Raw genomic sequence first — 24,596 nt, 5'->3', positions numbered from 1 at the left:
TTTAGTAGGTAATGCATATTTTTCACTTGAATTTTTTATATTATTATTACAATTTTGTTTTTTGCAACTGTATATACTTATATATGGAATATAATAATTATATGGCTTTTAGTTGAATATTTGCATTTTTCGTATCAATAGCTTAAATATATTTTTTATTTGTATTTGTATATACTCGAGTGTATGCGTATTTATAAACCATTTAGGTGTGTATGTATGTGTGAATTGTAAAAAAGCAACGCATAAAATTGCCATCTACATATTTGTTTTCCTCCTGCTACTTGCAACGCAAGTAAGTATGCTTCAAAAGTCTTGCTTGCACTTCAAGGAAGCAACAAACACACTGCGCATTTTACTTGGCAACTGTGTTGTTTCTTGGCGCGCTTTGTTGGTACTGTTTTTTTATAATAAATACATTTATAAATATTAATACTCATTTCATTTGCATTGTAGTCATTTTTATTTTTTATTAGTGGCAAAACGACGGTATTAGCGCACTTCTTTACTACTTCCGTAATTGCTTGCAAATCAATTTTTTTACTGCTAACTTGCTATTCGATTACCTTTTGTTTTTTTTTTGTTGCTACAATTATTTACCCCCCCTTATTAAAATACGTTTTTTTAACCAGTCTATTGTAAATGCATGGCATTGATTAGGATGCTTCACTTTGTATGGCATGTGTTGCATACTTTTAGGCTACGGTTATTGAGTTAGACGACAATTTGTAATTGTAAGTATGTATATGCATGGCTGCGTGTGTGTATATGGTATTTATTATTGTATGTAGTTTTACATTAAATATTTACTGTTATCATTTTATTTGTATGTATGCATGTATGTGGTAGTAGTATACGTTTCAGTTTTATTGAATATTTTCGCTTGATTTGATTACCTGTTTCATATCTTACACTAACGAGAAAAAAAATAAAGGCGAGTGTGTAAAAAGAGAGCGCAGTACATATATATGTATGAATGAATGTATGTTTGCACCTGAATTTCTATCTATTTTTGGCGTTCTTTTTTCCTACATACTGATTTTTTCGCATGATTGATTCATTTAATACTTGTTCGTAAAATTTCATATTTGCTTGTTGGATTTTTCCACGATTGATCGTCCACGCGCTGCATGCGTTTTCAGCTAGCATTTTTATTTTTCAAATTAATTGTTGACGGCATCTCTGTTTTCATAAGATTTTGGCTGCACTTCAGCATGCTTGAATACATTTTATATGATTGATAAATTTTGGTGCGCTTGTTTAACAGTGCGCTTCCTTTTTACGCCAAACAAGCTTTTTTTGAAGCTTTTAATACATTTCTGTGTCTTTCGTGTGCGCATGCTTGACTGATTGCTACAAATTGCTAGCTTGCGCTTTCTCACTTTTTGCATGCTTGAACTGTTATCTAATTATTTTTAAACCACTTAACCTCAAATTATTTACTCCTGCAATTGTCTTCTATTTTTTGGTGTTTGCTTGACTATTTTGGATTTGATTGACCCCTTCTGGCATGCTTGCTGTGGTTTTTTTTCTCTTCCAATTTTTCTTTTTCAATCTTCTGTCTGCCCCATTCCCTCTCGTTCTCAGGCGTTTCTTCTATGATTGGTTTTTCTATGTTCTATGCCTCAATAAATTTTTCTTTCTCAACAAGCGCATTTAATTCGTCTTATTTTATACCTCTTTTGGACGCACTGTCTTACATGATTGATACATGATTTGTCTTTTGATTAGTTAATTAGTTATTGTTTACCAAATTTTATGATCCATTTTCGAAATTTTCCCTGGATTGAATGCATTTTGTTTTGATTGATCATTTGCTACAGCCTCTATGAGCGTTGCTTGTAAGCTTGTAAGAAATACTATTCGCCAATTTTGAAGCGCATATTTGAAAATTGCCATGGAGTGCATACCATTTTTTTTAATGCTTCATTAGCTTGTGTGCACCATTTTATAAACTCACTATTCGCAGTTTCGCGCTTCAGCTCAACTTATGCGCGCCTGCTTGTTAATGCTTGACACAATTTTTAGTCTCTTTGCTGCCCTACAAATACTCAGTTTGGTATTTTTTTTATTTACTTTTTACTTATTTTACAAGTAGTTTTTGAAAATTAGTTAATATCTTCCCTGGTAGCTGCATGGCATGCTTTTTCAATCATGTCTATTTAGTTATTCAATCATTTTCCTACCCGAAAACCTGTGTTGCTTCATTAAAAAGTGCCATTTCTTACCTATTTCAGTCAATTTTTTTGGTTTTTTCTGTTTGCTTTTCATGTTTCTTCAATTTTGTTATTAAAAATTACATCTGTAGTATCAAAAAGGGTTTTTTAAGCTTATTTTGGTTGTAGTTTTATCCCTAGTTGCTTGGCCATTATGTTGCTGGATTTATTTCTAATTTTGTTTATTGATTTTTGCTGCATAAATTTTGTTTTATTTTCTGTGTCTACAAAATAAATTTAGTATCAAAAAGTAAAAAACTCCAACCTCACAATTTTCGCTTCGTTATAAAGTTGTCACTACGCTAGCTGCCTGCCTTAACAAATCTGCTTGTCGATTCATTACTGTTGATTGTTTATCGGAATGAGTGTCTACATGCACATATTTAAATATTAATTCGGCATATCAAAAATTATGTTTTACTATTTTTAAACCTCTACGCTTGTCTGCCTATAAAGTTGCTTGTCTGTGTGCTTGAGTTGCTGATTTTTGCTTGTTTGAGTTGAATGTTATCGTTTGCTTTGCTGGTGTTTTCAATTTAGCTGCTTTTTATTGCCTTCTTTCTAAGTTCTATTTTCATATCAAAAGTACGGCAGCATTTAAATATTTGCTTACTTGCTTTATATGAATACTTGTGAATGGCTGTTTTTTGGTTATTTCTAAAGGGCTATGTGAAATGTTTTAGTATATTTTGAAAGGCTAAAATTTTCATAAATTTTTTTTTTATTAATTAATTTTCATTTTTTTGTTTTTGATCCAATTGCGCAATAGTAAAGTTAGATTTAGCTGTTCACTATTTGCTTAGCATTTAAACTATATTAAATTCCATGAATGTGCAAAAAATAAAAATTTTCTGTAGTTAAATCCATTTTATTTTCATTCAAAATTTTATTGCAAAACCCCAAATTTACTAACAAAAATTATCACCGTCAAGGCGAATTCATTAAAGAAGGTGGCACTCAAGGTGATGGTAACAACCACATTTTTTAAATTAGAACTGTAAAGGAAAAAATAATATAAGAATGGAATGAATATCAAATAGCTAAAATTAGTTTGTCGCGCATTCACAATACAACAACAACTTTCTGTCATTCCGTTTTAATGACATTTCTAAATTAAGAGCGAATGGAAGCAGAGGAAATCAGCTACTCTAATCACACCACCTTTTGTATATTCGAATTTTAGGTCAAATTAGAAACGAAAAAAGTGATTTATTAGCAAGGCGCATTTATTAAAGGTAAACGCTTTGGTGTCACTAGACCAACGCCTTGTTTTATTCTGTGCTGACAGTCACATGGACACGGCGAAAGAAAGAATCAAATCAGCTGATTTGTCGATACCACCTTTTAGATTCGCCTTGCTTATTTGCGAGGGTAAAATCGAAAATAAAAATAAGTAATTTTTTATTATTTTAAAGTATTCATAATAACTTTTGAATTTAAATTCGTAACAAAATTTCAATTTGCAATTTTCAAAAAAATTCTGTATGATTCTGTGACATTCCGAAATATCCTCACTTTTCTGCAAGTGTGTGAAAAATCAGAATTGACATGCGAGTGATTTCAAAAAATGATAACATCGAGGCACGTAAGTACTTTTTGATAAAAAAAAAATTTTCTTGGAGTTCATGTACCCTACTTTCTGGGCGGATAATAATATTACCGCTTTTCAACTGTTTTCTATACTTTACAACTAGTTTTTACTCTTATATATGGTTACGTGGAAAAAAACAAAAAACATACAACTTTTTCGATATTTTTCTTTTAATATGTCTGATTGATAATTAAAAAATAGCGTGAAAAAAGATTATTTTTCAATGTTTTATTAATTCGTGCAGTAATAGATTCGCCTCGACCCCAGTATTTTGATGTTTTATGAAAGCAATTAAATGGTTGTCGCTCTGTATTTTTTGTTTTGGTTTTACGTTTACGCTTGCTTTAAATATTTATACTATTTTTAGCTGTACTTCCAACGTTTGGAAATACCGACCGAAAACGTGAAATAATTTTTTCTAAATAATTATTATTTTAGTTTTTATTATTATTATTTGTTTTTTTTTTTGACACACAGCACACAAATAGTAATTTATAAAATTTTGCATATATTTTATTTTATTCAAATAATTTACAGCTTTAATTTTATTTAATAAGTGGTTTAATTATATTTTTTTTTTATTTCTTTATTAGCACATTTTTTTTTTTTTTAAACTTTCTTATTATTTTACCATTACAAAGCGTCAATATAGTTTTTAATTTGAATTACTATTTCTAGTTAAAATTTTGTATACTAGTTTTCCTCTTTAAATTCTATTATTTGTGTATTTATATCGGAAAAGGATCTTAGTAATTTAGCGAAAAATACTTTAGTAGAAATTTCTTTTATGTTTTATTTGAAAATTCTTAAGCAAGAGAAGAAAAGGTTTAAGTGATTGAAAAAAGCGAAAATAATAGTCAAACAAAATCAATGCAGAATCTTAAGTAAATAAAAAAATACATAAAAAAATCTTCTGAGTGAAGGTTTAAAAATATTTATTTGATTTAATATTTATTTTTCTGAATTTCAAATTGATGCCTACAAATCAATCCTTGAAAAGCCCTTTATTTTCTTTAATATTTATTTTTCTGAATTTCAAATTGGAAGCCTACAATTCACTCCTTTAAAAATCTCTTATTTTCTTTAATATTTATTTTACTGAATTTCAAATCTTATGCCTACAAATCAATCCTTCAAAAAGGCTAACCAGTTTGAAATTCAGCAACTTTAAGGTTAGCCTGAGATACAGATTTACTAGGGATTAGCCGAAATTGTAATGCGTATTTTTTTATTTTAGAGTTATTAAATATAAATAAAAGAAAAAATTGTAAACCTACACTACCAAATGTTGTTTCTTTATTATAAAATTTAAAAAATCTCTCAATTCTTTCACAAAATATATTCTAAAAATTTTCTAACACCTCAAAATGTTTTTGGCTTCATTTGCGCTCCTCGACAATGTTTTTTGATTTTTTTTTTTTGTTTTCTAATAAAAATTAACTCAAAATTTTACTTACTTTTAAAATATGATAAAAAAATTAATTACAAATTTACTGCCTCAGATATCAAATTTTTCAAATATGTACATTTAGGATTTTTTCTGCGGCTGAACTTTCAAGATTTCTCTCGTAAATGCTGCGCCTATTTTTTTTTTTTTGCGTCTCGAATCTGAATTTCATTGCACGCTGTTGGCCTAAATCTTTCATGCTTCACCAGAATCATAAAAATTCGCTAAAATTCGCTAAAAAGTTTCTAATTTTCCTTATACGAGTACAACCAGATGCACAGGAGCGCAAAGCAAATTTTGTGGCCCAGCTCAGTAGGGTAAAATTCAGTTTTTACTCTTTTGACCAGGCGCACAGAAAGTCCCAACATCTGTTTATTTGCATGTGGGATTAGGCAAATTTTACAGAATTCACGATTTTGTGGCTGCAAAGGTTCCCGTTTGTAGTTTTTCATATACGGTTGGGAATCTGTACTTGCTGGTAAATAGATTCGCATGTAATTTCAGGAAAATATATTTCCGATTTCGCTTTATTTTTGAATATTATGCACTCACTTTCGATACCGGTTCCGTTATCGCTCATTTTTTTCTGACTCACATTTTACTATAATTCCAGTTATTTCTCTCTCTTTTTCAGCAGCATTTTTCTTTCTCACTTGTGTTAAAAAGAGTCGTTTCTTGTCGTGCCGCTTCGTTTCCTTTGTCGTCACACACAATCGAATTTGTTATCCAGATCATTTGCGTTTCAGTTTGGGGCATTTGCCAAACGAAGTTTCTTCCTGAAAAAAGTGGCCATTCATTTGTTTGCTGGCACTTTCTGCTGACAACTGCGAACCTGATATAATTGGAAATGAAATCTACGGCGCTCAGCCTTCTACTTTGCACTCCTGCACGTCTGGTACTTGGAGAGAAAATTCTCTACTGCAAATGTACTTGACCAGCATTCCGTGGCACCAAAAATCTGCACCCATTTTGAGGTGTCGAATATAGAGAGGTTTGAACTTAGATTTGCTGCACTCAAAAGCAATTAGCAATTAAAAAAAATCCAAAAATAATTACAAGAAAAAAATTTTAAATTACAAAAAAAAAATCTTCCAAAAATAATGAAAAAAAAATCCAAAAATAATGAAAAAAATCTAAAAATTATTAAAAAAAAGACCAAAAATTATTAAAAAAAAATCAAAAATTATGAAGCAAAAAAAAATCCAAAAATAATGAAAATAAAAATAGTAAGAAATCCAAAAATAATGAAAAACATCCCAAAAATAATTGAAAAATTATGAAAAAAATGCCAAAAAGAATGAAAACATCCCAAAAATCATAATAGTTACAAAAAAATTCCAAAAATAATAGAAAAAAACTTAAAAAAATCCAAAAAAAAAATTAAATTAAAAAAAAAAATTAAAAAAAAACTTTAAAAAATCCAAAAATAATTAAAAAAAAATATTCCTAAATAGTTTTAAAAATTAAAATAAAATTTTAAAAATTATGGAAAAAAATCCAAAAATGAAAAAATTATAATAATTACAAAAAATTTCCAAAAATCTAAACTAAATCTAAAAATAATGAAAACTTATAAAAAAATACTAAAAATAAAGAAAAAAATTAAAAAAAAATATCTTAAAATAAAAAAAAAAACAAAAATTAAAACAAAACTTAGAACTAAAAAAAATCAACACTTAAAAAAATCCAAAATTAAAAAAACCAAAATTTGGTTACTCTCTCAGAGACATGGAATTTGCTAGCAAAAAAACTTAATTTATATTTCTTCTCTCAGCCTAATGAAATATTCGATAATTTCACAAATTTCTACAAAAAACTTAACCTTAAACCTTTCTAAAGGCCAATCCACAATTTTTTGAAAAACAAAAAGTATATCCAATCAATTTATTTATTTTTGATTTTTTTTGCACATACATTTATTTTCTTTTAATTTCTTCCCAGTTCACATTTATGCATTCGTAGTATCTAAAAAATTCTTATAAATATTTTTTAACGATAGCATTTTGTTATAATAAAATACATATAACATACAAAAAGACAACTTAAAAAATGTTTCCAATTCTACCTTTTTTTACTTTTCATTTTTTATAAAAAATACGCGCAAATTAAAGGTAAATAATTACAATTACAAACGCGAGTAGATACAATAATTGGCGTTACAAATTGAGTGATAAGCAAAATATTAAAATTACATAAAATTACATTTTTTTATACTTTAATTTAGTAACCACAAATATAAAATATATTTTGAAATCGTTTGGGCAGCTTTCGAGCAAAATTGAAAATGAGATTGTGAGCAATAAATTTTATGCAAAGGCAGTAAATAGCACCAAAAGCGTGCTATTAAATGAAGACAAATTTGATGTTTGCTTGAAATGTTTACAAAAATGGAAATAAAAAAAATTACTGAAAAACTTAGAAGCAGTCAAGCAGCGTTTTTTTACTGTTAGGACCAATTTAAATGAAACATGTAAAAAAAAACTATTCACGTGAAATAATAAGAGCTGAAAGCACAATTTTGCAAAACTTGCAGAATTGATCTTATTATTCGTTATTATGATATTAAAATATATAATATTTGTGTGAATTTACAATTCAATTAATAGCAAAATATAATTATTTTAGCTATTTAGAGAAACATTATTAAATTTGGTTTTTTCATAAAATTGTATTTTAGGTTTTTTGAAAGCAGAGAAAGAACTCCTAACATGCACAGATTAAAACCATTTTTAAGCAATAATCAAAATTTGACTAATTAAAAATTTTTCTAAAAAATGCATCCGAAAATGTAAAACAAATAAAAACATTATTTGAAATTTTCAGGCTTAAGCCGCTTAAACTTTTGCAATTTAAATTCTTTTTGGGAAAGAGAGCTAATTAAAAATAATTTAAAATAATAAAAATAAATTGTATTAAAAAAAATATTTAAAAAATTTCAAATTATTATTTAAATTAATTTTAGATTATTTTTAGGTGTTTTGAAATAAATTCTTTTTGTAATTAAAAAAATTTTTTTAATGATTAAAAACTTTTTTAATTTAAAAAATTCTTAAGTAAAAAACTATTATTAAAATTGATTTAAAAATAATAAAGTTTTTATTTTTTATTTACATTTGTTTATCAACTTTTAAATTAATTAATTTGAAAAAATAAATAATTAAATTTTCTTTATTATCTGTTAAATTATTATTTTTTTTAGTTACAAAAAGTTTTTAATTATTTAAACATAAATCGTTTTTTAATATTAACATTTTTTTATTACCTTTTAAATTATTTTTTTATATTGTAATTAAAAAAGTTCTAAATTAATATATTTAAAAAAAACTTTTAATTATTTTTTAATTAATTTTTTTTTAAATAATTGAAAACTTTAATTACAATACAAAAAAATGAATTAAAAAGTAGTTAAATTTTTTCTTAAATAATTAAAAACTTTTTTTAATTACAATATAAAAAAATAATTTAAAAGGTAATAAAAATATATTAATTAAAAAATTTTAATAATTTTTAATTTAATTTAAAAAAAATTTAATAATTTTTAATTTAATTTAAAAAAATTTAATAATTTTTAATTTAATTTAAAAAAAATTAGGTATTTTTTATTTAAAATTTTTTTTATTCACTTTTTCACTTACCACTTTATTTTTTACAATTAGAAAAGTTTTTAATTAATTAAAAAATAATAATTAAAACATAATTAAATTTAATAATTAAAAATGTTTTTAACTATAGAAAGATAATTTAACAGTCAATAAAAAAGTGTTAAATTAAAACAAAAATTTTTTAACTGGTTTTTAATTATTTAAAAAAAAAAATTAATTAAAAAAGAATTTATTTCAAATAATCTAAAATTTTGAAAGCGTTATTGCCAAAACCTTTTTGCTTTTCCCTTTTAAATATTCATTGAAAGCAAACTTCCAAAACAATTTTAAAATAGAAATCTAGAATATATTTAAAATCTGCATTCTCATGCACTTTTTTAAAAACTGCTTGTTTTTTTTTTAGTTTCAATTTTAAAATTCGCTCTTATTTGAATCAATCCTTTTTTCGGCACACGCGTGTATTCGAAATTTTGAATTTGAATTAATGAATTCATAATGTAAATTGCAACGCCATTAATAATAAAATGTAAAAATGTCCACATTTCAAAACAATATTTGGCGCTTTAACAAAGCAAAAAAAAATTATTTTATAAAAATTTTGTTTTTGCACAGGTTGAATGTTCCACTCAGTATTTTTTCAGTGCGTAAAATTTCCATATAAAACAGCACGCCAAACAATAATTATTTTATAAAAAAGCAAAAAACGAAAAAAATAATAAATTAAAATAACTTTCATTTCTTAAACGAATATTTGAGATACGAGGCAAGCGCTCAAAATGCTTGCTTTATTATTATATTTATGTAGTAAAATTTGTTTATGTGTACACAGTATGTAGTAGTGGTTTGTATTCGATAAACTGCTTTTGTATGGCATTTACAAAAATTTGTGGTATACAAATTTTTTATTAATTAAATATATTTTTATAAAATTATTTTTTAAGTAATTACTTAGTTCAAATGCATCAAATGTGTCTTTGTGCAACAAATGACGCATGTACTTTGATTTTTTTTTTTACTTATTTGTATCAATTTAAAAAATTATCTTTATTTATTTTATGAATTTATTTTCTTCTTTTGTTCATTTAGCATAATAATATTTTATTAATAACTTACTTCTTTTCATTATTTTATTATTTAGTATTTGTTTAAGAGTAACTTTTTCTTTCAACGAACTAAAATTGCTATGACGCGTTTTGCAGTAGAAAAAGTGGAGTACACCGATATTTTCATATATATTTTTTTTTAATAACTGTACAAAGCGGTATTAACTAAATTTTACAATATAAAGTTTTTGTTTTTATTTTTGTTGTTAGCTTATTTTGAAAAAGTACAAATTGCATTCTATTTTATGTTTTATTTTTACTTTAAATTGCATGCCTGTAATTTACTGCGTTTCGTCGTACGATTCGCACAATAATCAATTTAAATATATTTATAAAAACTTTTAACTGCCAATCGGTTTAGCGTTTTTACAATTAATATTAATTCTATTTAGTATTTCTTAAAAATGTAATTCTTTTATTCTTCATATATATTTTTTCATGTTTCAAGTGAAATGCTTTTGCTTAGGAACAATTTAATTACTACCATATTCTTTTTTTCCTTTTTTACACATGCATAAATGTTTTTGCTGCATAAATTTAATGGAAAAGCAAGTTTGAAGCGCATGACCGCAAATTTTTTAGCACACTTTTTTTTTTTGCTAAATTGCAAAATCCACCTATTTTTTATGCATCAAATAACTCCAGCAATACATTTCTCTGGCGATTTTTTTTTTTCAATTTTCATAATTTCCTATAGAGTTCCACTTAAATAAGTACACGCACATACAAGAGTAAAGTGGAGACGCCAATTTTATATTGAAAAATTGTATTTTTAAAACTCTTCTTTTTCTTAAAAACTAAGCCCTAATTTTCGCTTCTAAATCGTAAGGCGGTAAATTTCATTTCAAGCATTATCTGGATAAAGTACATATTTTTTCGGTTTAGCATGCAAAAGTTCTTTAATTTACAATATAGTGTAGGTGTAGAGTTTAGTGGAGATTCAATAAGTTCAAATAATCATTGCATTTATGTTACATGCAGCTAGAAATTAGCAAATATTTGCCATTTTTCACTAAACAAGCAAACAAAATTCGTGTTATTTTTTCATTTTTCTCGTAATGAAAAAAAAAAAGTATTGCATAATTTCGTTTTTAATTAAATTTGTTTTTAAATTTTGCTTAAAAAAATTTGCTAAAGTACAAAATTCGCGTAACATTTTACTTTGGATATTGGATAGTACTACTTCGACAAGAAGACTAAGCAGTGTGGGGGCGGAGAGTTTAGGATACTTTTAAAATTCTTAGTATTCTTAAATGCTCTGCAAACCATAAGCCACATTTAGGAATTTGGAACTTTATTGGGGCACAAAAAAACGAGCGGAGAGTTTTGTAGAGTTTAAGAAAATCAATGTGCAGGTGTTTGCAAATGTGAACAAACAATTTTACGCACATTTCCATTAATAATTAGCTGAGTGGAGAGTTGTGTAGAGTTTGCGAAAAAAAATTGTTTGTGTTTGCAAACGTGAACAAACAATTTTACGCACATTTTTAGCTGGGTGGAGAGTTGTGTAGAGTTTGCGAAAAAAATACTTTTTTGTATTTGCAAATGCGCACAAGTAATTTTACTCACATTTTTATTAGTAAATACAATATAGTGTTCTCTAGAATTCGTAAAGTTTTCGAAAAACAGTATTTTTAAGTGCTACCAATATGTGTACACAAAGAATTGTAAGCGCGTTTCGAGTACTTTTTAATATAACTGGAATGGAAAATGGATTTTCGCAATATGTAGCAAATTTTTGTGTTATGAGGATTTTCATTTCGAAAAAATTCTACTTTTGGTTTACCTAACAGCAACGTGTACCTGTGTTCCACAAATATATTTATGATATAGATATGATAATTAATAATTATGCTTAAAAACGTGAAACTTTTACAGGTTTCTTGGTATCCCTGTTCACAAAATGCTCTTTCCTGCTTCTATCAAATAGTATGGCATATTGTACAATTCCTAGGCGTAGACATTTTGAAAGCAATTCGATTATTTTGTTTATTATTTGTATATCCTTTAAACGCATTTCGCGCAAACTCGCTTTTCACTTAAGCTCACTATTGCTCAATAAGTAGACGTCCATATATGTTTGTATGTATAAGCGTGTAAATATATATAAAAATTTGTTAATTTTTTATATAGCTTAATATAAACTACATATAAAGGACATGTTTTGTGTGAATTGCCGCCAAATCCGTTTAGCAACTGGGCTCGTAGTACTACAGATTTTGAACCATTCTAGTTTCGCTAAAAAAATCTCTATATTTTGCTTTAGTAAACATCTTTGTTGTTATCGTTCGCATTTTTTCGCTCACTTTGCTTCTTTCCCGCTCTGTCACTCTGCGTCGGCAGTTTCTCTTACTGCACCTGTTCCTCGATTCGCTTTCACTTTTGTATTTTTACCAACCGCACAGAAACCAATGCCTGCGTCGTTGGCCTCCGCCACATCCCTAAACCCTGTGCGTCAGTTGCGTTGAATCGCTGCGTTTGGGTGGTGGCGGCGGTGGCCGCTTCTTGCGTTGCGCAGCTGCAGCAGCCACCGCCGCCCCAGCCATGGGGAACTGCGGCTCCATCATCACCGCCGTGCCGGCCATGCCGTTCGGCGCGTCGGTAGCATGCAAATTTTCGTAGAGCGCATATTCGCTGAGCGGTGGTGGTGGTGCGCCGGCGCCATAATGCTCCTGCACCCAGTTGCTCACATTCGCCGTTTCGCGGTAGTAGTGTGTGGTGGCGGATGCATTCAAGTTGTGCAGCTCGTCATTGAAATCGCGAAAGCCAAGCACTTCGTGCGGCGTTGTGGCTGGTTCAAGTTTGCATTTTTGTGCCACCTGCCATTTTTTGCGCATGACGCGCTGCAGATCCTTGAGAAAGTCTCGGGGCGGATTCGAGGTGGATTCTTGCAGTCGCTTGGGCGAGCCGAAGTCAATTGAACTGCAATTTGAGGAATTCGTCGAAAGCCGTGTCATATCGGCGCGTGGCGGTGGCAACGGACAGGGCGTGTAACCGTAGATGGGTTGCGCGTGCATTTGCAATTGCTGCTGCTGATGTTGCATTAGACTCGCTGGTGGCTCCGGTGAGCACATTTTGCGACGCAGCAGTACTGGCGAATCGGCAAAAGAGACTTTCTTTTGTGTGCCGGTATTCGAAGGTGGCGGAGGAGGTGGCAGACCAGCGGCCACAGCCGCATTAATACCACTGTTGTTGTTAATATTGCTGCTGTTGTTCATATGCTGATTGTGCACTTGACCCACATACTCTGGTGGTGCCTTATATGGTGGCGCTGGTCCCTTTACAGGCGTTTGCTGCTGTTTTAGTGGTTTCGCAGGCACTGCAGGTGGCATGCCGTTCGCTTTTCCGCCAACCATTGCGTATTGCTGTATCGGCTGCTGATATACCATCACCTCTTCTGGCGGTGGTGGTGGTGGCAATGAGACCAGCGAAAGCTGTGAGCCATATATTTCGTGTTCGTCGACAAGCGGCGGCGGGGGTGGTGGTGGCGGTAGAGAATCTAGCGAAAGGGTAGATGAAGACATGCAATTCGCCACAACGCCTGTGTCGTTCACGGCTGTAGTGCGCGCAGCTTCGTATTCCAACAAAGGCTTAGCGCAAATACTGGGCGTCGGTGTGGGTGTGGAGTTGGAGGAACCAGACGAATTACAAGCGGTTGCATTCATGCTTTCCGCCGAACCACGCTTCGCCACGGCTGCTGGCGGCTGGCGTCGCTTTAGTGTGCCGCTACCGTTGCTCTCTTGCGATTTGCGGCGACTGTGGCGGCGCGTTAAGGTGCCGCTGCGCTCCGGCGAGGCTGCATCCTGCACATCAACGCCGCTTCCCTCGCAAATCGTAATTTCGCCTACCTCTTTCAACTGGCGCGTCATGGTGGTCAATGGCAGGTTGGGTTTCATTGAGGGCTTGCGTTTAATAGTGCCCGTGGTGAATTCGGAGTCGAAGCCATTGTTGTCATCCGAGAGGCAGCCGCTCGACGAAGACGAGGAAGCGCGCGAGACGCGACCACTCGAATTGGACATGCTCGAGACAGCAGATGAGACGCTGCCACATTGTGAGGGAACAGCCGATGAGATGCTACTAATCGATTCGCTACGCATCGACACGCCGAAACTGGTTTGCGACATCACATCGCCCAAGCTGAGATCATCCATGAGCGTTTTGTGGTTCTCCCACAGCTGCTTGCCGTATTTCGAAATTCGTATAGCCGTAATCCACTTCTCCATCGTCTCTAAATCTTCAGCACAAAGCATTTTCAGTGTGCGACATGTCTTGCCCAACGAAGAGTCAACGGCCGACTTAAAGCCGAACGTATAATCAGTGGGTGCCTTCCATTTCTTCTTCCAACCCAAGCCGCGATACACATTATAGCCATTGAAAAGCGTTAAACAAGCCAAATCGCGCGTGTTCTTCGTCTTCTCTTTCGGAAAATAGTACAGACCCGAGGAGCGCAGAACAAAATGGTAACGTTTCCAGCCTTTCTTGGAATCGGCCTTCATATACAGAGGACCGTCCACTTGCAACTGCGAGTTAGTTTCGAAGAATTCCTCAAGCAGCATGGCACGCGTATGCTCATCGTGTTGACTGCCAGGCGCCATTTGTGGACCGGGCAAGTAGATTTCCGGCTTCGCAAAAAGCGAAACCTTGTCGCTGCGCTGCTGAAAAAGTACGCGATTCCCCGCATCCGAGTTCCAGGTCATCAAATTATCCACCAACAATTCATGATCCTCAAATAGGCGTTCTAGTAGAAAAAAAAGAGATAATACAAAACCATTTCATTTATGCCGCAAGTACTCACCCATTTGGAGATCGCCCAAGTTCTCCACCAAAGCCCAGTTCGCCTGCATGTGCACGTGATTTTTGTCGGCCAATAGCCGTGTCACGTGGCCGCACGTCATGCGCTCGTCTACCAACAACGATTTCGATGCACCGTCGGAAGTAAAGGCCTTAACGAACAACCGTCGAATGGATGGATGCTCCAATTTGTGCAGCGCCAATTGTATTTTGGCCGCCTTGCTACTGCTCAGCGTGGTGCCGCTCAGTTGCTGCTGCATATATTGCAACTGTTGGTGTTGCTGCAGTTGTTGCATCTGCTTGTGATGCAGCGCTGAGCTAGCGCTGCTCGAGGCTGATGACTCGCTGGATAACAGCGAAACGGTGTCACTAAAAGCGGAATCATTGTCCGGCGACTCGGTGCGCGGTTCCCGCATAGTTCCTACAACACTGCCACCAACGCCACCTACACTGCCAATACTGACGCCCATCACGCTGCCCACGCTGCTGCCACCACCAATACTACTCTGACCATTCTCCGAAACGCCCGAGGAAGAGGCCAACGAGTGTGTGGTAGCGCTGCTGCCACACTCTGACGAACCGGATATTGAAATGGTCGTGGCACCTGAAATAGTGGAATTCGTGCGCGAATGTGTGCGTGTAGGTGGCCCTGTCCCCATGCCTATGCCGGATGATGGATTTGCAAGTTGTTGCGGACCAGGCATACCACAACCGGGTAGAAAAGCTGCATCGCCGCAATTGATTTGCGCCTCCAGTAGGCTCAGCTCACCCAATATCATATCCAATTCGGACTCCTGTGTCTCCTCCAAGTTCGCCATTGAGATGCGATAGGTGTGCGATTTAGCTTCAGCTGTGGTCAGACAACGATCGCTGTACTTGCGCAGCCTGATGGCAGCCGCAGTTTGTATCGCCGCCGCCGCAGACGATGGCGACGACGATAAGACTGTCACTTGTTGGGCTGTAGCCGATGTAAAAGTGTTTTCGCGCCGCAATGGGCTGCCGCTAGAGGCTAGTTGCGTGAGACTTCTAATCTATTGGCAGGAAGAGAAAGAGAAAAGTGAAAGGTAGTGAGTGGACAGAAATAAAACGTAAATATTTGTATATTTTAGGTGATGAATAGGTGCAATTTGGAATAAATGCAAGCAGACGCGAATTTTAGAAAGAAAAAATGTTTAATTATTGTATAATTTTTAAATTAAAATTTTTATTTTATTTTTTAAATTATACTTCTTTTAGTATTTAAATTATAACTTTTAAATTGTAATTAATTATTATAAATATGTCTCATTATTCCAATTCCGCGCAAATTTATGCATATACAAACTGATATTTAGCTGCAAGCGCACGCCAGTAATATTTAAATAAAAATAAACCGCATTTATATGCAAACTAAACCCAAAACCCTCTTTCATATGCAAATTTCCTGAAAACAATAAAAACTACAAAGCAGCTACAGTAACAAATTATGCGCATATATACACAAACAAAATAATACATTTTTTAAATACATATCACAAAAACAAAAACCTTACTCAGCGCGTCTCATTTTCACACGGTCAAGGTCATTAGCAAGACTTTGTTGTTATCGCTATTACAATAACGTCCAGCAGCTAGCTTGAAATTTCACCCCCACCTATCCAACAAATGCGATTCACCCGCAGTTGTTCTTATTGCATACACATACATATATTATATGTACAAATATACTGAACGTATCTTGATGTTAGTCGCAGCCACCAACCAGTTAGCTACTTACAAATCCAATTCAAAGTCAAACTTTGATTTTATATTTCATTTTATTTCCTTCCAGCCGTTAATCGGTTTACCACTGTCGTTGATTCTAACGAACAACGACTACGACCAGTAACGGAAGTTGCTATTGTTTCTATTACTACTATTGCTGCTTCTTCATACACAACTGCGCATTCACCATGGCACAGTACACTGACCTTTGCAGAGAAATAAACAATGCGCAAACAAAACACTATTGTGAATGCTATGAAGGCATTCTGATCGTTATTTTTACTAAAGACGAAATAATAAACTAGTATGTGTGCCATTAGGTAGTATAAGCTATTCTGGTTTTTTATGATGTCTATCTTATCTTCACCGCCACACGAATCGAAAATCATCATCGCTCATTTTCATTTCCATTAGTGTTGAATAATTGCACTAATGCAAAAGCAAGTTTGATAGCTAAACATGAAAAACATAGACAAGAAACAAAGTGCAGCAATCGTTGCAAGCCAACTGGATGACAAATCAGTATACGGACGATAATCGAACATTCATTTAAGCAATAAAATATTCCATTACAACTAATAGCTACCTACCTACCTATTTTAATCACTTCTCCTACACTTACAGCCGGTGAAATTCATTTTTCATGTGCCATTTGTATTTGTGACTGTCGTTTTGGCACATTGTCTGGCGCCACAAACCGCCGCCACATTTTCCTTTCTCGATTGCATTTTTACAAAAAACTTTATATAGGGTTATTCAATAGGTGCGCTTCAACTTTTTTCCGATAGGGAGGGCGAACGACGCAATATTTTTTATTTTTCGCTTATCATTTGTAAACTTCATTAGTATACATTTCATCATGGAACGCTACACACTTGAGCAACGATTGCAAATCGTGCAAATTTTTTATGAAAATAATCGTTCTGTTGCTGCTACTTTAAGAGCATTACGGCCATTTTACGGTCCATTTAACAAGCCGTCCCGTTTTGGGGTTATGTGAAGTCATTGGTCTACAGTAACAAGCCGGCGACGATTTGTGAGCTCAGAGCCAATATTAAACGCGAAATTGCTGGAATTTCGGCCGATTTATGCAAAAGAGTGGTCGATAATTGGGTTCAACGATTGGACTTCGTAAAACGTGCACGCGGTGGTCATGCAAAAGAAATCGAATTTCATACTTAAATGTACATATATGTTCAAACTCGATAATAAAAAAAAAATTAGTTAAAAAAGTCAAACCGTTTGTGTTTTATTCAAAAAAGTTCAAAAGTTGAAGCGCTCTTACTAAAAACCCATTATTAATATTTTTCTTGCAAACGAGTGGAGGAGAAAATAAGTGGGTAGTTATTTTGCATTGTAGGTATGTACATACATACATACATACATATGTGTATATGCGAATATAGAGTCATTTGCGCTGTTATTGTGCCTTTGGCGACATAAATACTTATTATTGTAAAATTGTAATTAAGCAGCCTTCAAATGTAGCCAAGCGAAAGAGTAACGAGATTCCGTTCGCCTCAATGGCCCCATGACTGTTGCCGTGTTTATTTCTGCTTAGTGTGGAGCAGCGAGACGCGAGAAGCCTTATCGAAATGCATTCCGTAAATTGAAAACAATTTATAGGCATTTAATTTATGCATTTATTTAAAAAACATTTTATATCAGTCAAGGCTGGAATTTCAGAAGGTTTCTCTGTGTACTAAATAAAAAAGTCAATTTATTTTAAAAATTATATGGAAAATGCATCGTAGCCCAATGATGGTTTATAGGTGGCTAGAATTCATCTAGTCTGGGGATCGAAACCCACTGTGAAATATGGAATGATAGATATTTTATTTTTTTCTAATAACGGACGCCTTTAGTAGGCTAAGGCTGCATCTTATAGAAAAAAATATGTACATACATGCATACGTACATATATAGGTATATACGTACATATATCTGACGCTCCATTTCTAGGACGTCATCAAGCTAAGCACACCATTTATTTAATATTTACTGATTTTCAATACTATTTAAAAGCATGTTAAAATAATTTTAGCACTAATCGTATAATTTTAGGTTGGATTAGGAAATTAATTTAAATGAGAAACTAGTTTGCACAGAAATAAATGAATTTTGAGCAGATACAGCTGTTGTTGTTAATGTAGCAGCATAAACAATTGTCATACATGCACGGAGAATGCTGCTGGGAGTGGGGTGTTAGATGAGTAGGCACAGTCTATGTGCTTGCATTAACCCACGTCTTTCACGCATCTAATACAATATTTATATCGATTTATGCTACACGAGTACCCTGCAGGCGACGGAGGGCTTCTTGATATCTAAGAATAAACAATTAGATGCTCAGACAGCTCAATTGCAAATTTGAATGTAAAGAATTGTGGCGGTTATGGCGATATTTCCAATATTTGTATTGGTCAGAGGGTAGTATTAATACTGCACAGCGGGATTGGGAAAATCAGAGGCAGAAAAAGCTGCCGATATTAGTAGCTTATCGCAGCTAAATCAGATAAGATGCATCCGACAATTGTGACAATTTTGGAAGTTTATAAGAATTTTCTTTCAAGTTATGCAAAATTTGTGGCGAACTCATATTCCTCTATATTGAACTAGAGGTGTATTGAAAAATAACGAATATAGCGTGCAAAAACAAATGTGTTTGCCTCTTCTCTCTCCCTTATTTTTAATAACAAATTCGTGTCGCTTCTAAAATATTCACAATAATCGACTTAATTCCACGCCAACTAATCTGAGGTTGGTGAAATTAGGCGAAATAGTCATTTTAAGCTATCAGACGTTAACCAACCAAGTTAAAGGCAATATTAAACAGACATTGAGAAAAAATATGCCAAGTGTGCGTTGGAACAAAAACAAACTACCCTTAAAATACACGTAAAAAATTGTTTATTTTAAAAAGAAAAAAATTATATATTTTAAGAAAACAAAAATCATATATTATAAGATATAAAAGTATATATAAGTATATATAAGAAAAATTTACGAAAACAAATATATATATTTTAAGAAAACAAATATATATATTTTGAGAAAAAAAATATGCAGATTGTCAAGAATATCTTTGCATAGTGAAGAAAAATTTAAAATTTTAGCTTTGATCGAGAATTCCAACAACAAATAAAAAATTTATACACACATTCCATTACTGTACTTGTCTACGACTATTAGGTGCCAAAAGTTATTAAAAAAACACACACATTACAAAAACAACAAAAAAAGACGTTTACTCTATTTAAAAAGTATCAAACAAAATATTTGCATAACCGCATAATATAATAGACCGTGCTGAAAATAAAAAAAGACTCGAGTTGAAAGGATCTACAGGCAGACCAAAAAACGTAACGTAGCGAATTGATCGTAAAATTATTAAAACTATTTCTTATATCCCGCAAAGCAGTACAAAAGGATTAGCTCTTCAAGTGGAAAAAGACTACGGGTTAAGAGTTCCTCATGAAACTGTTCGAAAAGTGTTACAAAAATACAACTATTCTTCAAGAGTGGTTAGGAAAAAACCCCTGATATCAGCACAGAACGTTGATAAAAGCTTGCGATTTGCCACCGAGCACATATCACTTCCCGCAGAGTACTGCGATGACGTTATTTTCTCAAAAGAGACGAAAATGATGCTCTACCATGATGGACCCCAGAGAGTTTGGCGTAAGACTCTCACAGCACTACAAAACAAAAATATTATCCATACCGTAAAGTTTGGAAAACTGTCAGTAATGGTTTGTGGTTGTATATCAACAATGGGAGTGGGTGAAATCAAAATTTTGGACGAAATAATGACCAAGGAAGTATATCTTGATATTTTAAAAAACGAATTGACTTCCAGTATTAGAAAATTCGGCTTTGTTGACCCGGAAAATTCGAACACATTTAAATATAAATACTATCAAGATAATGATCCCACACATAAATCTTATTTATGAAGGTCCTGGTTACTCTACAACTGCAGCAAAGTTATTGATACTCCCGCCCAAAGTCATATATTTTAAGAAAAAAAAATCATATACATAATATTTTAAGAAAACAAATATATGCTTTAAGATAATGTAATAATAATGAATTAACTTGAATTCTAATCGGCAATGTTTATTTAAATTTTTTTTTTGTACGCAGCAAAGTGATTATAGTATAACGAATGAAGTTGGCACGAATTGGGCCATAAATATGCAAATAATTGGAGAAATTTTAACAATATTTATATAATTTTAATTTTTATAAGATATTTATGCACTTATGAGTATCATAATAATTTCATTTAGTAATTATTTTTTTAACACATTAAGCGCTATTATTTTTTAACACATATTTACATACATACATATGCACATTCATGTGTAAGCGCACACATTTTCCCTACAACTGGCAAAAACTATTCCCCGCCATAATTGAAAATATGTATGTAATTCGCCTCAATACTGCGCTTTTCACGCCATCTAAGTGCTTAACACAAGCATACATAAATATACATATACATACATACGTATGTATTATCATAGTATTGGCTTGCGACGGCACATTTGAGCATTTGAATGTTTGGTTGGTTGCATCCATAATTTGTTTGCACATACATACACACATGCGCATATAATAAAAATATGTATGCATGCTTTTTATCGCTCGCTCAAAGCTTTTTATCTTCGCATGCGATGCGCGCAAACGTGACATCCATTTGTCCGCTTTTCCGCTCTACATGCACATGCATACACCGAATTACGAGCAACACAACCACCACCACACCGCCGCTGCAATCAACAAGGCAAGGCAAGCAATTCACTCGTTGACTATCGCGTGACGAGTCATTTGCTCGTCTGTTCATTGGATTATTGTTTTTTTTTTGTTTTTTTTGGTTTGTAATTTTCGATTTCTTGCTTTTGTTTGCCATTACAATTTATTATCATTATTATTATTATTCGCATTGTTTGCGTTAATGTCGCCGTTGAGCGGCTACTGTTGTTTCATGCACTTAATCTATTAAAGCGTTGTCAGCAAATTTCCTGCTAATCGCTCTTATTTCATCAAACACGAGTACTACACATGCATACATAAATGCATACATGCATAAATACGTACATCCATACATATGTAGTTCGCGCTTTTGGCGTAAAATTCCATTAAACTAAATTAAATTTATAAAGCGAAAATGTAAACATTTAAATGATTAAACCTTTAAAAAATCTTGCTTTCCATAAAAACGCAAATGTGCGTGCAAATATTTTGGTGGAAACCACTAAAGTGTCGCTCAAGGTAACTGCTGTCAGCAGGCAGATTGACCTACCCACCAGCTGTGTCAGCAATATTTCACTAGTATTGTAAACAACTATTTACAGCTATGCCTACAAAGCATGACGTCACTTTCCCTTTTCATGGGCTTTGTAATAAGATTTGCCGCTTGTGGCATTCTCTCACTTACATATTTAAATTAATTTTTTTTTTGATAATTTTAATTTATTAGCTTTTAATTGAATGAATTTATGTACACACATACATATACATATCGCCCTTGTAATTTTAACATTAATGCTAGTTTTAGATCTTTTCATTATTATTTTTTTTTCAAACTGTTAATTTTTCACTGCCAATTCCCAATCATTTTTAATTAATTATGCCTTTGTAAGTTATCTCGTTCTCCTCGCTTTTGATTATTTTATTAATACCATATATTTTTAATGTCAAATAGTTATGCCTTAATATCTTTGTGATAATAAAAACCTGCTGCCTCAAAACTAATTGGCAATGCATACAAAAATGTAAAAAAAAGTCTGCTGTAAACAGGTTAACCATTAAAAGATTGTCTATGCGTAGTAAATATGTAATGGATGGCTAAGGTGAGGATTTTCTAGAGCTTCCGAGCGAGTTCCAAGCTACTAAAAGCATTAGAGGAACTTTTAAAACAGCGCAATTTTTATTGGAATCTTACAATCAAGGAGAAAGGGGCAATTAGTATCAGTAACACGAGATTTTTTTTAGATCTGTTAGAAACTGCTGAAAAATTATACAAATGAAAACAAAACGAAACAATGGATACAAATTTTAATCCACCATTTAAAGAGTCGCAGACAAATAGAAGCCCTTGACCGAATTTGTATGCGGCTTATTCCAGAAACTTACTCCGATTTGTGTTACAGCAGTTCTTAGCAGTCCTTGCCTAAAGTATAGACAGACGGCGACGTTGATCGGGATTAACGACTTATTTCGGTATCAAGTCAGAAATTAAGTGCAATTAACCCATATCAACTACAATTAGACTGAATTCATTCTCACAACAGTCGGTTCTACTTAAATATTCGGCCAAGAACTGTCACTTCATTTCTCCATACGTGTATGGTGAATGCTTATGATAATACAACAACAACAATTGGACTTAATTTTCATAATTTGAGCAGATTAGAGAAATTTTCCATGGCAACATTGTCGAAAAATTACAATTACATCGTATTAATTGTGTATAAAAAATAATGAAATTTTTCAAGAAAAGAACAGGAAAGTCTGGCTGCAATGCTAATTTACACTAACACATTTGAAATTACATTATTCGCTTTATTTTTTTAATAAATAATTATTTTTTAGTATCAGCGCAGCCCGTATTTGTTGCCTGCGTTCAAACCAATGCGAATCTATTAAAGGTAGTGTTGCTAAATCAGCTGAGTTGTTTTTTTTTTCTTTCGCCGTGATCATGTGGCTGTCAGCTCAGAATGAAACAAGGCGAATTCATTATTTGTTTTCTAGTTTCTCAATACTTTGCTTTGACAATCAAAAGTTATGTACCTTTAATGAATGCGCCTTGGTTCCAACTTTTACAGACAAAACTATCCCTCAAACAAATCAGCTGTTCACTAATTCGCCTAACAACCATTTGTCACTCCGAAGAAAATCTCGTTTTTCGTATTTCGGCAGAAACACAGAATTATTTTTTTTTTTAATTTATTATCAAAATAAAAAAAGCGCTCTAAAAATTATGAAACGCTCATATGTATATGTACATACATATATGCATATACACATACATATGTTAAACAAATCTTTCGAAAAATATTTTTTTGTGTTCACTCCATACAAATATGCCCAACTTTTTTACCCAAATTTTCCCCCTTACTGATTTACTTAAGTTCTTTCATTTCCGTTCAGCGCTTATAATTTCTTACCTCCCCACCACTTAGTTGGCAATTTGCTTTGTGCGCACACACCATAGACAAGCGTACACAAAAATTTCCGCTATTATTTAACGACAATTATTTCATTTTTCTACGCTTAATTAAATAATTGCAGACTTGGTTCCGCCAACATTTCTTCCTTACTAATTTTTATTTTTGTTTTTTATTTTGGCGCGCGTTCAACTGCCTGCTACCCAGCTAGCTCCAACAATACCACTCCTTAGCCTAGTTTTGGTTCTTTATTTTTTTATTTTTATGTTATTGGGCAGGATTAACAAATTAACCAAACACTAAGTATCTCTTTATGTATTTAAGTTGGTATATAACTAAGTAAGTAATCGGTGGTGAATAGCCAACGTTGCATGTGGCCTACTTTGAGGGCCAGTGATGGACAAATGTGCAAATGTACAAATATTGCCTCGTTGCGGTTGACATCGCACCAAATGAAGCCAGTACGAGTATAAAGCGATAAAAACAATAAACTATGTAATTGTAACATTTCATGTTTGTTTGTACAGAAGAACAATGAAGCCGCGGCGCGCTTATTAAATGTACAGTAAGTAATACACTTGTGTTTATATCTATGCTACATGCATATGTATGTATATGTATATACGGTCAAGGCTGTTTCAATATTTACTTTATTGCGACTTCTTCGTTTGTTTATTTTATTTGGTATCAGCAAATTTATTTAGTTGTGATTGTTCTACATTTGCAGCGTCCTTCGTTTTGTTGCTTTTTCTATTGCTTATGAAGAAACTTTGCGTGCAAAAATTTCATTTGTATTCAATATTGCTAGGCTATCAGAGTGATTGACAACAGAGACGTTTTGAGGAATTGCTAAAGTTATTAAACTTTGTAATTAAGATTGTAGAACTACTAATCGTGCATTTTTATCAAGGCAATCGACAATTTAATTAGT

The 24,596-nt window shown here is 32.6% G+C and overlaps 1 protein-coding gene across 3 annotated transcripts in view; it reads right to left on the bottom strand.

Moving 5' to 3' along the window:
• Nucleotides 1-9,116: 9,116 nt before the first annotated feature.
• LOC129236979 (ras-associated and pleckstrin homology domains-containing protein 1) overlaps nucleotides 9,117-24,596 on the bottom strand; it is a 38,306-nt gene continuing 22,826 nt past the window's right edge. For all 3 annotated transcript variants that reach the window (XM_054871318.1, XM_054871319.1, XM_054871320.1), the window contains 2 exons: nucleotides 14,752-15,778; nucleotides 9,117-14,694 (listed from right to left, as the gene is read on the bottom strand). In XM_054871318.1, the coding sequence (XP_054727293.1) occupies nucleotides 12,398-14,694; nucleotides 14,752-15,778 (3,324 nt within the window). In that variant the 3' untranslated portion in view covers nucleotides 9,117-12,397. The remainder of the gene's footprint in view (nucleotides 14,695-14,751; nucleotides 15,779-24,596) is intronic.

The sequence above is a fragment of the Anastrepha obliqua genome, chromosome 2, assembly GCF_027943255.1.
Source record: "Anastrepha obliqua isolate idAnaObli1 chromosome 2, idAnaObli1_1.0, whole genome shotgun sequence".
NCBI classification, from domain to species: domain Eukaryota; kingdom Metazoa; phylum Arthropoda; class Insecta; order Diptera; family Tephritidae; genus Anastrepha; species Anastrepha obliqua.
The sequence above is the reverse complement of the archived record's forward strand: the minus strand, read 5'-3'. Positions and strand labels throughout refer to the sequence as shown.